We start from the raw sequence: 15,564 nt of genomic DNA on the forward strand, positions 1-15,564 counted from the left end.
GACTGAATGATTCATAAACATCACTCCTTAAAAAGATCAGCTCTTCTACCCATCAACTGCCCTGAAAACTAAACTCTTGCCTTACTAGAAAATTTGAAATACAGTGGAAACTTTTGGCTGATGAAATCACCAACTATTTTGAAAAACAGTCAAAATTCAAATTTTCTGATTACAGCTTTTTAAATGTGAATATTTTCTGGTTTCTTTACTTCTTTATGACAATAAATAATCAATATCGACTGAGATAAAACATTTTATTGTGATAAATTTTTCAACTATATTACCCAGCCCATTTTCAAACACTTTTCAAATTACAGTACAAATAAAAATTATTGTATTGTGTATTCTAACACACCATAATACAGTACAGTACTGTATATAAAATGTTTGTTACTGTATTTTTTGACAGTTTATCATATCTGAGGAGACTACATTTTTCCATTGGTAGAGAATGACTTTCTTTTTCCCGTCATGATTTCAATCTGCACACAGCAGCAGCAGCTTGAACCAGCCAGCTGGAAGCAGAGGGGTTACAGCGAGGCAAAGTCTCATGGGAGCAATAAACAGAATTTCTGTAGTTTTAAATTTTTTTCCAATGTTGTCATGCATGAAAAGACTGAAAATGAAAACTGTAAGTGGACTTCCCGATGAATATAATCAAATTATTTAACCAGCATTAGTACAGGAATGATTCTATCCCAGGCTTTTTGATCCATATAAGTGTTGCATTGATCACGACAAGCGGTTTCCACTCTAACGCAAATTAAGCCTTTCTCCATTTCCACACCCAGCGGTTGTAACTGAAAGCAAAGAGCCCCTGTAGAAAGAGGCTACTCCAGTCTGCGACACTTTAAAGAGAGGTAATTCCCAGGACATTCCTACCTTTGTGCTCTCACTGTCTGGAAACAAGTCTGCACATGTTCCTGTCCTCTACCTGCAGCTGACAGGAGCTTACTGTTTTCCTAAAGTGGTCCATCAAATTACCTCAGATCTATTTCTCGAACTCAATGATTCATATATGTTTCTATTCACTTTGTATGGATATGCATGCCTTTCACATAATTAATTTGTATTCTAGCATTTGGACAAACTTATTATTGAGGAAAACTTTGAGAATACCACTCTCATTTAGGTTTAGCAGATCATCACCATGCTCAGTTAAACACAAAATAAGGCACTATCCAAAACAATTCAGCTGATTCATTCCTTGAAACTACTTTGTGATTATTTGGTCTCCATCACACATAGGAGTTGGTGGTAAACGCTGCATTACTGAGAATCGAGCAATGTCGAACATGGTAAATGAGACTTATATAGGAGATAATGATGTATATATCCAGGTATGTGGGAATGCAGGCAACAAGGCACAGCAATTGTGAGCATATAAGTATATTTATTGGCAGCTGTTTGGAGCTGAATAGTCGAAGAGGGCAAAGTCACCATAGGCAAACAGAAGCAGGGCAGCAGCTTGAGTAATGAGCAAACAGTAGCTATCACAGACCCAAACAGTGGCGGCATGCTGCCCCAGACGCTTAAATCTAAACTCTGACAAATACTTAAACACACAAAGTACACACAGCGTGGCACAAAACATTCCCAAACACACGCCAGTTTCGTTTACCTGAGAAAAGAGATTGTTTTTAATCTGCAGCTCATTATCAGTTAAGAAATAAAAAGACGGTCACACACAGTGATGGGCAATAAAACAGGTCTCGTCATGCAAGACAACTCTGAATGCAGCCAATAAACTCATTTAGGTCAAGACCCACTCATGAATAAAGATGAATATGTGGTCTTTCCACAGGCAGCCTCAAGTAGCCTCTGACCGATTCTCATTCCACAGTTAGTGGCACATGAAGGACAATGAAAGCCCACTGCATGCATAAACAATAGCATAGGGCCACTGCGATAATCAGGGTTCCCTTTGAGACAGCGAGGAGAAGGGAAAAAGCTCTCAAGAGTACTGACATGACCCCATTTTCTCTTCCCTATCAATCAGTCACTTCTGAGGGACGCAGGTCTAAGGCCTTGCCCTCCAGGAGAGGCCCCATCACCCACAAAATGACAGAGAAAGGACAAATGCGGACTACAGACTGATGAACAGACTCAGCTTTCACCATTATGACAGAAAAACAACATAAATGTCAATTGTCTGTAAAGGCTACATTTAGTTAAAAAAGGCCTTTAAATATAGGCCTGGAACTTCCAGATGATGGCAAAGATCTGAAGTTAGGCCGCTGGTTTGGATCACTGAACCACACAGGAAAACATTCTCAGCATGTCCCTTTTACATGCTCCTGAGCAAGGCACCTCTTTTATCTTTATGATGAAGTGTTTAAGGGTTCTTAAAGAGTAGCAACACTCTCAAATTCTGCCAGAACTCTGCCTCACATCCTATTTTAAAAATGCAAGAGTTGCACAATAATTTAGTGTGGAGTTCCTCCTCAAGCAACCTGAAAAATGTGGCTTAAAATCTCAAGTTCTTCTCTGTAACAATATTTATGACTAAATGAACAACAATCAAAGGGAAAAATAAATTCAGAGATTAATGCTCAAAAACGCTATAATCTTCTTAATCAGGGCAGTGTGGGTGTGGTTTGATCAGATGTGATTCGCAGTGGTGTTTCCATGGCAACAGGCAAATACGTTAACACCACAACTGTCATCGGATTCTGATTCGTCGACTGTTTAATTCCGATTGGTGCACGGAAATGGGTGACATCAGACTATTTCCCATCACAGTACAGAAGTGCACAAACAAAACACAAAATTTTGATGTGAAAGAACTATGAAATAAATGTAATTTTGGGTGAAAATATAATTTTTGTTGTATACATTTTCATTTCTATCAACAATATAAGATGTGTAGATTGTGTGTTGTGTCTGATTTGGGGGTCAACCGATTATTGCCCTGGCCGATTATCTGTTCCAATATTCAGCATTTTTACAATTGCTATGTTTTTTAAAAAAAAATCTGATTGCTGATAAAATCAATCAATTAAAAAATATGCTATTTTAGCTCTGATGCTACTGCCTCTGTCTGTAGTCTACCCTGTAGTTTCACTCATTCCTCCACCCACAGCACTATCTCACTGTTAATTAGGCTACTTCATATCCTACTGGATGGTTTAATCTACGATAATTCATCATCATTGTTCATAATCATATAGTATCTTTTATTCTGATAATCTGAATCTGCAAAGTAACTCACTAAAGTTATCAAATAAATGTAGCTAGTGGAGTAAAAAGGACAATATTTGCCTCCAAAATGTAGTAAAGTAGAAGAATAAAGTCGCAGAAAAAAACACTAAAATTATTACTAAATCATTATGTATATTCATTCCAAATATCAGCCCTGAAAAAAATATATATTGGTCAGTTCCAAATCTGAACCTTGCACTTCATTGCTAGTATCACTGAGTGCACCTGGTTTCTTCCTTCACTCTTGTACACAAACTAATCTAAACCCCACACACTCTGAAAAATCCCAAGGAAATTTATTTCAGGGAGATAAAATTCCTACCTTGCTATACTCCCCATTTCTAACCACTCTTGTCAACAAGTTTGGCAGAATTACTTGGACACACTGACTGACAAAGTGTGCTTTCAGACATCAGCAGCCAGGTATACTTTGCACAGCCTGGTAGTTTGTACAAGCAAACACTAGGATGCCTGTGAAAGGCCAGGCCGTTCCCTGAAGAGAGGGCAGCTCACAAACAGCAATGCCAAAAGTCCAGGACACACTGCTGGTGTGTTTGTGTGTGGGGTGCTGGGTGTGTTTGGGTGTGTATTTGCAAGAATGTGACTGCATGAGCTCGCGTTTGTGTGCTCTTGTGAATGTATGCATGGCTTACAAGCTCCTGAACGTGTAGGTGTGTGTACGAGTGTAGGTGTGTGTTGACCAGTGCCTTGCCGAGGACAGCTGGACCTGTGTCCTCGGGGACAGGCGGTGCATGTTGTGATTGGATGACATCATTGCTGTGTTGTGTAAAGGCTTGTCTCGCAGTGATGATCACCAGTGTGTGGGATACTAACACTCTCACCCACTCTGTACAACTGTCCACTTCATCAGGCCAACAGTGCTCCTGCTCTTCTGGACAGACCTCATCTCTGACTAATGCACTACAACTTTTTAGTCAACTTTATCTATACAGGGTGGTACAAGAACAAAACTCTTTAGCACGGGCACTCTGTGCACAAAGGAGAATAAGAGGTAGACAAACTACTTTGCAAGAAACAATACATATATAATAGAAAAAACTGACATTAAAGGACAGGTCCAATAGTATTTTTTTTTAAGTTTTTATATCATTCTGTAGCTTCCAAGTAGTGTTGCTCACATATTCAAATCAGAACAATGATATTTTTGTCTAAGTGTGTATAATTTAAGTGTCAAAATGCTATTTTCCTGTGTCCTCTTGAAAGTATTTTCCTAGGTGACCTGATGTGGGTTGTTGGATGACAACGTTGCTACATATAAACCCCATAGACTGAGGCAGGGGAGAGCCTCAGTGCTGTACTATGTTACAATTTCAACATTAAAATGAAAATGCCCTATCTTGTAATATTAGGTGAATAATAATTCCATAAATCTGCCCCGTGGTTCAGATCTGAGTCAAAATTTAATGAAATTTCTTCTGTGATCCATGCAACACCCTTCCCCCAAGTTTCATGAAAACTGGGCCTGCTGGACAAACAACACTGAAAACCTAAATTCCTTGGCAGAGGTAATGACTCAAATTTACTATATTGCTGATACTGGAATAGAGAATAGAACCTTTGGTAAATACTGAAACTTAGGTGTTGAATGTAAATATTTAATTAAGTGATTTCATTTTCCAGGAAAGGGATACTGACACTGAATAACAGAGTGCATCACTACTATAACACGCAAAATGAAAAGACAGACACACAGGTTGCACAGCAGAAATTAAAAGCATCCCAACTTGAATAATTGCAACTATAAACAGGCAGCGCTTCAGACAGCTATATCTGCCTCACTGAATGCCGAGGCAAATCTCTGTAGGCAGCCAGTGTTTGCTTCTTTGTCAACTGCAACAAAGGGCGACACTATGGAACCAATATTTTCCATCTTTCATTCTTCTATCAGCTCTAATTAATAGTAGAGGATTTGACGGGATTCTTCTTCGCCTGCATCCAGGCTGAATGCTCATCATTCCCGCAGGGATTTGGGAAACAGCCTCACAGCTGAGCTGATTGATAAATTAATGACTTTTTTCCCCAGAAAGAGAAATTCCATTGTAATTGCACAAGCCAGAGCAGGCCAGCTCATTAAAGGGCCTAACAGAGATTATTGGATAGAGATTACAGTTTTGGATGAGAAGAAGAGGAGATGCTAGCGAGGAGAAACTGGCTGGTGATTTCTGACCCACAAAACAAAGGCTAACACTCTTGTCTCTACGCGACAGAGAAGATAGAGAAAATGATGATGCTATCTGTTCTGCAGAAAAGGGAAGTTATCAGATGCGTGTGCATGCTTCTGTGTGTTTAGTACCTCTGCAGTGAGGCCCCTCATCCCAGCCATCGGAGCAGTCAGGGACTCCATTACACACTTTGCTCAGATGGATACACACATCCGGATCCAGGCACCCATGTTCATTGACAGGACACTGGTTCACCCTGTTGTGTGAGCCTGGAAAACAAGCAAAACACATTTAAGGAAACAAAGGAAGATAGAGAGAGTAAAACTCCAACAAATAACATTTAAATTGTGGTAAAATTAACTTGTTTAAATGCAACATTTAAACAGGTTAAATTTAAATGGGCATCATAAAACTATTCAAAACAGCACACACAATTGGGGATTACTATGATGCGGTGGCCCATTCAGCCTATACATTTCATCACACTTGAAAAGACCTCAGACAAGTTCAAAGGAAGAAAACATCCTCAACAGCACAAGAGTTAGAAAATGTTTGATATTTTCAATCTAATCTTATAATTATATTTTTTATTTAATCAGGTAGTCTTTTTGAGATCAAGATCTCCTTTGCAAGAGAGACAGAAGAACAGAAACAGAAACAGATAAGAACACTGCCAGTCACACACAAATAGCACTTAAAATAAGCTCCACCTTCCCTGCACAACTAGTGTGATGATGCATCAAACTTCTCTTCATCTTCAAAGTAATTCTCAAATGGTTCTCAATGTCGGGTTGACTTCTGATCACAGTGGGTAAACAGAGTAATGTAATCCTTCCCCTGCATCAGTTTAGCCAGGGGTCCATTCATGACATGATTCTTTCCTATTATGTTAAATTAAAGATGCAGTACCAGGTTGTAGACAATGATTGTTGATTGTTGAGTTTCTTTCCCAGGTGGTGAAAATACTTGTATTTTGGATATGAGACTAAATAATCAACTATCTTAATGACCTGTGATTGCCCAGCATCTCCCACCATAGGCAGATTTTCTTAAACTTGATAAGAGAGCCAAGAGAAGGAGCAGAAGTCTGGTTTTCTCTCAGACCACTTGAATGACATTATGCTGAAAGGTTATTAGGAACCTTTGCCCAGAATAAACTGTCTCTCCCAGTCTTAAGTTAAAGACTCACAGGACCATCATGTGTATCAAGCCAATGTCTCATTTCATGCAGGAACTAGGCCCGTTTTCCTTTACTCAAGCATTTACTGATGGGGGACCGGCCTGCCTGATAAGACAGGTGGTGTGGGTTTGGCGGCCCTCACTCCAAGCGAACTCCAGCCAAATATGGGGCTTTTCCTTCACCACTTTTGGCAGCGCTGAGTCACACCATGCCGTGCTGATTTGCATTTTTAATGTGCCAAGCTGCGCCGAGGTGTGCCCGAGATGGACCTTCTAAGGAGGGAGGCCAAAGCACACCTGACCCACCTCCAAAAGGACAGCGGTGACGTCTCATCCACCACGGCCAACCCATGACAACCCCCCCCCCCCCCCTCTCTCCCTCAAACAAGCATATGACTCAACTCATGTCTGTGCAGGAGAGCAGAGAGGAAGACATTGCTATGTGTTCAACTCTAAGTTTTGTAGTTTCTATCTGAATCTCTGTGGTTTGAAGTTTAGTTTCTCTCCTGTGTCGCCCTTTGCACTTTCAGATATCTGCTTTATTTTACTGTTTCGTGTTCACTTTCAGTTGGATGGAGGTTGTGTTAAGTTACTGCTGATGAAAACCCAACATTTCCTGATTTTGTCGCTTCATAATAAGAGCTTTTGACTTCTTTAGTCAAGAATTTTATTGGAATTTAAATGTATTTATACACTGTTTTACAGCCACTCAACTCAAGACAAACACGTATCAGTTAAAAGACACATCCTTTGAGCGGGTAGCGTGCTGGGCTAAAGCACCAAGTCAAACTAAGCCAGTACATGTAAATGGAAAAGGGGCAAAAGAGGGTCTAAATGAGTTTCAGGAGCACTTTGAGGCAAGATTCACATTTGTAGGAAACGGTGTATGAGAATGTGGCTTCAAGCAGCTTCTTACATCTTAAGTGGGCCATCAGTACCTAAAAAGGATGATTGTATTTCTGTGTTCAATTTCTCCCCAATGAGTTTAGGTCGCTTCTGTCATCAAAGAAAGATAGCACCAAGGTAGGTTTAGCTATCAGAGTCCCTAAATATAAATGACCCAAGATCAATTTGCTGCCAATCTTAATCAGCACCTATAATTACTTTGAACTTTGCTTTACTTTTATACTCACCGCTTTAAGGCTTAAAGTTTTTTCCAATTAGTCTCTCCTCTTTTTTGAGGACAGTATCATCAATCAGCATTAAACGGTAAGGTCATTTTAGAAAACAATCTTCTCTACATCCTTGTATCATCATTTTTATGAGTCAGTCTAGTTTTGCTGCAGTGGAACAACAGTCAAAAAGTTAAACCGACACTGACCTATAAAATCCTAGTGACCCTCTGGGAGATAAAGGGTTCTGTCTGACTTTTAGGAACATAAGAATCTGAATGTTCCCTGCTGTCACAGACAGACAGCCAAATATTATGTAACATGTGTGCACATATGCAGTTGCTGTGTATACCATCAATGTGTGCAGTGCATTGAGGGCAGAATAATGGAATATGGTCTACATATGATCCTTTGGCAGCCATTGAAGGAAAACTAATTTGAAAATTACAACGGTAATGACAATGATATTAACACTGACAAAGATATATTGAATGTAAAAGGGTGTGGAGAGAAAAGGACAGAACGTGATCTCATCTGATCCATAAAAAGCAGTGATTTTCTACCAACGTCAGACCAGAACTTACAGTAGATGCAGCCTCTTCCCCTCACTCTCTCCCACTCTTCTCTCTATCTCTCCTATCAGCCCACACTGCAGAGCAAACAGTTTGCTTTGGCTGTTTTTCTTCTTCTTCTTCCTCCTCCTCCTCCTCCTCCTCCTCCTCCTCCTCTCCACCTCCCGCTCCCTTTCTCTCCCTCTCTCTAACATCTGCTGACCCATTTTAGAAAAACACTAGAAGCAGAGAAAATAAAGTTCACCTCCTTCACAGGAAACGATCTGTAGAGTTCCACAGATTGTGTACGGTGCTGGGAGAGGCTCTGAGAGGATGAGATTTGAATATGTGCAAGCAGCCTGAGCTGCAAACCTGTTTCAGATGCCTCCTTCAGAAAATCTTTCACACGCAGACAGAGTTCTGTGTCTGAATATTAAGCAGCCAAAACACAGTTCATTTGACCCCCATTTCTGTCTGAAATGAGACTGAAATGAGTCTAATCATACTGTATGTTGTACAGATTGAACAAACCTCAATTCCAGAAAAGTTGGGACGTTGTGTAAAATGTAAAAAAAACAAAAAAAAACAAAAACAAATAAAAAAATAACAGAACAAATTATTTGAATTTGATGTTGATGTTGCAAAACAGTTGAAACGGGATTGTTTCCCACTATAACACATCATGTTTTCTTACGATAGAATATAGGCTGAAAAGTATTTCCAAATCATTGCATTATGATTGTATTTACATTCCAACTTTTTTTGCAATAAAATCCACTCGTGATCTTAGGGGAAACTACAAATAAGACTCACCCAGTGGCCATGGCAAAAATATATACATATTCTCACAAGACATGCCCTTTAACCTCTAAAGTCGCCAATCAAATCACATGATTTGTTTGAGACACTGCAGCATAAAAACTCTCAAATTGAGCATTGCTATGTGCTGCAGTCAGAAGGGCGGGCTTTAAACTCTATTCTAGATTTTTTGTTTGATATTGATAGACCAAGTAAAAATGGAGATATAATTACATAAATTTGATCATTATTTAAGTGATTTGTGTGTTTTGGGGTGCAATATGATGACACAGTATGTCAAAATGAAAAAATAATTGTCAGGTTATATAGATACCAAACACTGACGTGGTGAACATTTTTAATATGAACATGAAGACTTTATTTTCCACAGTGTGGAAATTTTCCTTTGCTTTCACCATAATGCATGTCCTAAAAATATAATATGTAATGCCAAGGACGGTACTTTGTTGCCACATACATTCCCATTACACAATCTTAAAAAAAACTTATCTCGGCATACACATTCATAAAATTGCAACTCACAATAAAGTTTAAACAATAAACTACATGACTTCTACTGCAGCAAAGTCAGGAGCACCACCCTGTATCCTCGTCTACAGGATCCTAATTTCATTCATTATCTTGACAGCACTTGCGACAAAGAATTTCTTGTAGATATTTTGATTTGCCATGGGTAACATGAAATGTCTTTCTGAAGGTTAGTTCAAATTCACTGTACAATGGATGAGAAGAGTGAATAATTCTATCAGCTTTTCTTCTGAAGAACTGGCTGCTGCTGTGGCTTCCTTCACATTTTGGAGGCCACATTCAAAGTTTTCTTCAGCTCATTTTTTGTAATGTGGTATTTAAAGGCAAAATCAAAAGTATGCAAAAACAGATCAAGATTGTGCAAGTGTGGACGTGCATTACGACTTAAATGAGCGAGAACATTTGCCTGGATTTCAGAAGTCCTTGAAGGAAACCGCAAGCATCTCCACTGAGTCCTCTCTATCCGTCCAAGAGATTAGTAACCACACACAGATCATAAAATGGAACTCAGTTAAAACAAGTGCTTTAAAGTGACAAGAGCTTCCATAATGATCCCACCACCGCAGCCCGTGCGGTAAAAAATGTACCACATTCGAACGGAGAATTAGCTTCTAATACATCTGGCTTAGGGAGAAGGAGAGCAGCTCTCCCATTTGGGGGATGCTAGCATATTAGCAGCCCTCCTACAGCCTGTGCCTCTAAGCCAGCCTGATTTACATTCAATAAACTGCCAACCTGGGGATTTCTACATAAACTGCAGTACCAGGAATAAACTGCCATGCACACAGGAAATGAAACCCCTGCCAAGGATTTATCATTTGTCAACAGTTTTCTCCGAGTATAAAAGACAAGTCATGGTGAAAGTCATCCGAATGATACCCGCTGCACAAATCTGTGTCTCTGCAACTATGCATGGATGTAAGCACATTTGACAAAAAGTGATGTGTCAAGGACTGAGCAGACAGACAGATAAACTACACTCTCCCAGGAGACGGGTTGCTACACACTGCAGCCACCATAACACTGAAGAGAAAACAACAACACAAACTCTACTTTTTTTGGGAAACGCACCAACAACTACCAGCAATACACAACAATCGGAAATAATTGTTTGAGTTCCACAACACAGTAATATGTTGGCAGGGACTGAATAGGCACCGGCAGCAGAAAACTAAATAGAAAGGACAATATGGAGGATTAAATAACTTTGCAGGAGGGACAATGGAGATGAACCCTGTACTCCCTGCTCCAGTTTGGGAAGTTGTTGGCAGTGTATTACAATAAGCTCCCCCTCATACTGGCAGTAGCCATTTCCTGCGTCATTTGTCAGTAGAAGCGGAGCATTACTGTGCAAATCTGAAGGGAAAGAACACAGCAGAACAACTTTTCTTTTTTTCTTATGCATACACACACACACACACACACACACACTATACACATTAAAGTCTATTTTAATACCGTTCTGTAGCTGCTGGCGTGCATGTGGGCAATTTTGCCATTTCATTTCTGTAGGTGTTGTAGTCGACACATGGCACTGGGATGGATTTATTTTAATATATTATGCAAATAATTATTTGTTTTTGGAAGAAATAACATTATGTCTTGGACCAAATCTTCAGTAGGGCTGCAGCTACAGATTATTTATTATTTATTATGATTATTGTTTACTTATAGTTTATTGCAGTGTTTCTCACCTCAGAAAATAATGAGCTTGCTGTTTTACGCCATTTGGTGCCAGCAGGTACTGTGGACACTTCACTGGCACTTCTTAAGTAGCCGCTAGCAGTTGTGCTCAGTTCACTATTATCCACTTAATCTTCAGCAACATTGCTCAAATACTCTCCTCCTGATCTGCACCTGTCTTCACAGTAGTTCTTGGTTGGAGCCATGAATGCAGTGTTTTTGAACCATTCATTTTCAGTCTCTTTATTTTTGACCTCTCCTTACTATCTTGTCACCACAGTTCAGCTCATAACTAATCATGGATGCAGCATGCATGATCGTGACTATGGAGCAGGCTGATACTGAAATAAAAACACAGGAAAGACAAAACCTATTTTAAATGACATTTTAGGGATCTCATACATTATATCAACATTTTGTAGTATTTTGATAGCATTAAATGTTTTTAAATAAATTTATTTCATTTAAAAAAATATATTTCTGACATTTTTCAGTGTACCGCTACAGATAGCTTCCATACCACCAGTGGTACTTGTAACACAGTTTGAAAATTTAGCGTTTAGTCTATATAATGTCAAATTTTTGTTTTAATGCTCCTGCACAGAGCCCAAAGCCAGAGCCCAAAACGACATCTTCAAATTGCTTCTTCAGCCAAAAACCCAAAGCTTCTTCATTTACTATCATAAACGTCAAAGAGAAGCAGCAAATCCTTACATTTAAGAAGCTGGAACCAGCATTTTTCTTAAACATTTTTGCTTGAAAAATGGCTGAAACTATTTATTGATTTTTAAAATTGCTGGCAACTAATTTTCTTTTTAATATTTCAGTGAAGACCGATGTACACCAGTCAAGTCAAATATTATTTATATTGCACCAAATTATAACAGAAGTTATCTCAGAGCACTTTTCATATAGAGCAGGTCTATATTGTACTCTTTGGAAATATTATTCACAGACCCACCAATCCCCACTATGAGCAAGCACTAGTGCAGTGGAGAGGAAAAAACTACCTTTAACAGTGAGAAGCAGGGTCTGGGTGGGTGGCTATCTACCTCAACCGGTTGAGATAAGCACTTGATGACAGGAGTAAAGAAAATACAGGGATCATTTTACTGCTGGAGCTCAAAATTCAATTGTTGTTAAGGCTTCTGGCACCTTTTTTCCACTGTCAATCTGGAGATTTATGTGGTGTCTGTGACGTAACAGCATGCAATGTAATTCATCAAGTCTGCAGCCTTTTCTGAACTGAAAGATCATTACATCAACATCCCCGGCGCCGCAGGCAAAGTCAACTACAAGTTACTGTTCCGTGAATATGGAAACTTCCCAGAAGCAACTGGCTGCAAAAACTGTATAGATGTCATATTCTCATCCAAACCGTCACTGGTCCTGATGCTGAAGAGTACAAGAATTGAAATAACGGGGTCTCTATTCATGTTTAGGGAGTGTAATCTGCATATTTATAGCTCTCGGACATTGTTGCTTGGTGGAGAGGTGCAACTCCTGATAAAACCTTAACTCTTCAGTCTTTTCTCTCTTCTCTACATGCTCTGCTTGAAAGGGGAGGTCATAACAGAAATGATGATAGTGAGAAGACTCACAACAGCTTCTACTTTAGTCCACACCTAAATGCACTGTGTAATCATTTCTAAAGTATATCAAGAACAAACTAAGATAATACATCATTGTTACATCAGTCTTAACAACAGGATGTTCGAAAGTACTTTTTAATCTAAATGGTGCCATTTTGCCATTTTTCTGTAACTTGTTTCCTGCTTTTGTCAGGTTGCATTTGTATCAAAAAGAATTCTATAATTTGAGCACTCAGTAGTGTGATATGATCCGTTTTGTCATACCCATTTATGCATATTTTTTTTTACTATGAGTCCCATAGCTCCCCAAATATATGAGCTTTTTGTGATCAATTTCTGCTTTGATAAGCAGCTTCAGGGACATTCTCAGTAATGCGGACTGACATGGATGGTTGAAATGATCTTTAACTCTGTGAAATCTTTAGTTAGGAAGTAACTAAGCCACATTTAAGATCTGTTTCAGAGAGCCACTTTCTAAATTCTTCTATGACATATAATTTATACTTTCATTTACAATATCACTTCAACTGGAACCACTCACAACTCACCCTGGAAATATCAAATGCTCAATATTGCAGAACTACCTAAAATTTCCGGTGCTGTTTTTTAATGTTTTAGCTTTTGATCTTTTAGTTTTCTTTAAACAGAAGAACATTTCCAAGATGACTTATACTTTAGTGATCTGAACAGTCATCCAAGTTTTTTTTTTTTAAATCACACTTAATACAGCACATTCCTGTGTTCTTGCTTTGCCTTGAGGTGAAAGTGCCTCTTCACTCTCAATGTATAAAAAATGCAACTGCTCAGATTTGTATGAGACCAACAGATAATATCACTCACCCTGTGGCTTACATTTCCAACCACACTCGTATTACTCCTGCTGTTATTTTTACTCTTTGTAAAATGCTTCGTAACTCTGTTTAGAAGTTCAATAAAAAATAGATAAGATTATAAAATTATAATCATCTCCATCTGCGAGGGGCCACGAACAGAGAAATGGGAAACCACTTGTATCTTTTTTTTTTCATCTGTAGGGAACTTTCCGAAACCATTTCCACTCTCGACCACATTCTCAAAAATAATGTACCACAACATAAGTGAACCTGTTTTGAAACCGTTTACACTGCAATCAGTATAACACAATCTAGCTTGGTTGATGAAAATACGTTTTACTTGCCCTGAAGTATCATTAGCAGGTGCTATAGGAGGAGTGAGAGGATATAATTAGCACAGAGCAATATTTAAAAATAATTTAACATGTCATTTCACTGAGATAACACAGGCTCTTCTGTGAGTTTGGCAGCCTTGGAGGCACAGAACCGCAACGGAGAACAATGTAAGAAGCTTGGCAGTGCAGAGGATATCAGACAAAGAAGAAGAGGGAAAATTACAACCCTCACACCTATTAGAGGGTAGAGTGAGGACAATTACATTATTGCACTAAACTGTGTGATCAGCTAACAGTGATATTAGCATATCCTCACTGTGTCCTCAGGGATCTTAATTGTTAAAATCGCTCTCCAATCTGCAGCATGATCTCTTGCTTTTCATCTCTTATATGAATCACATATTTAAGAAATGAGTGCTGGGATTCATCATAATTAAAACATAAACTATGAGTCATAATACAGAACTTATGTTCAGTTTTACTGAAACGCTCATTGCAGCATGCGGTCTTTAGAGTGAAATATGACTCTGTACAGAGACAATATTACATGTTTCCCCCAAGTACGGTGTAGATTTAGGCAATGCATCACTAGCATGTGTCACCTTCAAATAATTCCCCAAACACAAAGTGTAGTCATCCCTTTAATGTGGTGGCCCTGTGTTCCACTCTCTCCTCTGACCAGCACTCGGCATCAGAGCTGTGTGTCACATGTGTGCTTCCCTCCACCACCTCAACCTCTGGACCCCACCATCCCCCACCCCTCAGTTCCTGTAGTTATGCAATGACCTTAAATTTGGATCCCCTGTCGATCTTTTGTCCTGAGCATAAAAGCCCGCTTTTCTTCCTGCTCTTCGGGTTCCATGGCAGCCCCTGACTGACTCCCATAAAGTCTGCCGTCAGCTCGAATAAATATGTTGTGCAGGGTGACAGGCAGGCCTGCCCACCGACCGACTCCCTCCACCCTGGAATCACACTTTGCAGCACCATGCACAACAAGCACATGGCTGTGCCAAACCCTACTGAAGTAGCTACAGCACACCGGACTTACAGTACAGCAGTTCTCTCACTTGTAGAAGACCTCGTGCGCTGATTTCTCTTCCAATATACTTAACCTCATCTTAGACCTTAACAGTACTGAGCCTGAGACATAATATGGGTAAAATAAGTTACAACTGCATTATTATGTGCTTGACTGTAGAAGTGAGTATACTACAGAGATCCTAACAAGGCCTGTCAAAGAGATACTCCACCCCAAATCTATCTTGAGTATTAAACACAGCCCTGTAGGCGTGAAAAGTGGCTGCAAAAACAGTCTTTTAAAAAGTCTCCTACAGCATAACCCACTTCTCTGCTGCTCATGCATAAAAATCAGTGTATTCTTAAGAGTCGTCGCTCTGCCATGAGAGGAATAAAAACATTGTCTCCGTGTCACAATATCACCCTCTATGAAGCTCTGCCAGAAGTATTGTATTTAGTCACTTTATGCTAAAACTTTGAGTGTTTTTAATAGAGCTGCCACCCTCTGGTCAGGAAGTCGATTGGTTAGTC

The 15,564-nt window shown here is 39.3% G+C and overlaps 1 protein-coding gene across 1 annotated transcript in view; it reads right to left on the bottom strand.

Annotated features, from left to right (window-relative positions):
- lrp1ab (low density lipoprotein receptor-related protein 1Ab) overlaps positions 1-15,564 on the bottom strand; it is a 124,461-nt gene that overhangs the window by 80,459 nt on the left and 28,438 nt on the right. Inside the window, exon 3 of the mRNA XM_084721038.1 lies at positions 5,516-5,653. Within this exon, the coding sequence (XP_084577164.1) occupies positions 5,516-5,653 (138 nt within the window). The remainder of the gene's footprint in view (positions 1-5,515; positions 5,654-15,564) is intronic.

The sequence above is a fragment of the Lutjanus erythropterus genome, chromosome 6 (assembly GCF_056507025.1).
Source record: "Lutjanus erythropterus isolate fLutEry1 chromosome 6, fLutEry1.hap2, whole genome shotgun sequence".
NCBI classification, from domain to species: Eukaryota; Metazoa; Chordata; class Actinopteri; order Lutjaniformes; family Lutjanidae; genus Lutjanus; species Lutjanus erythropterus.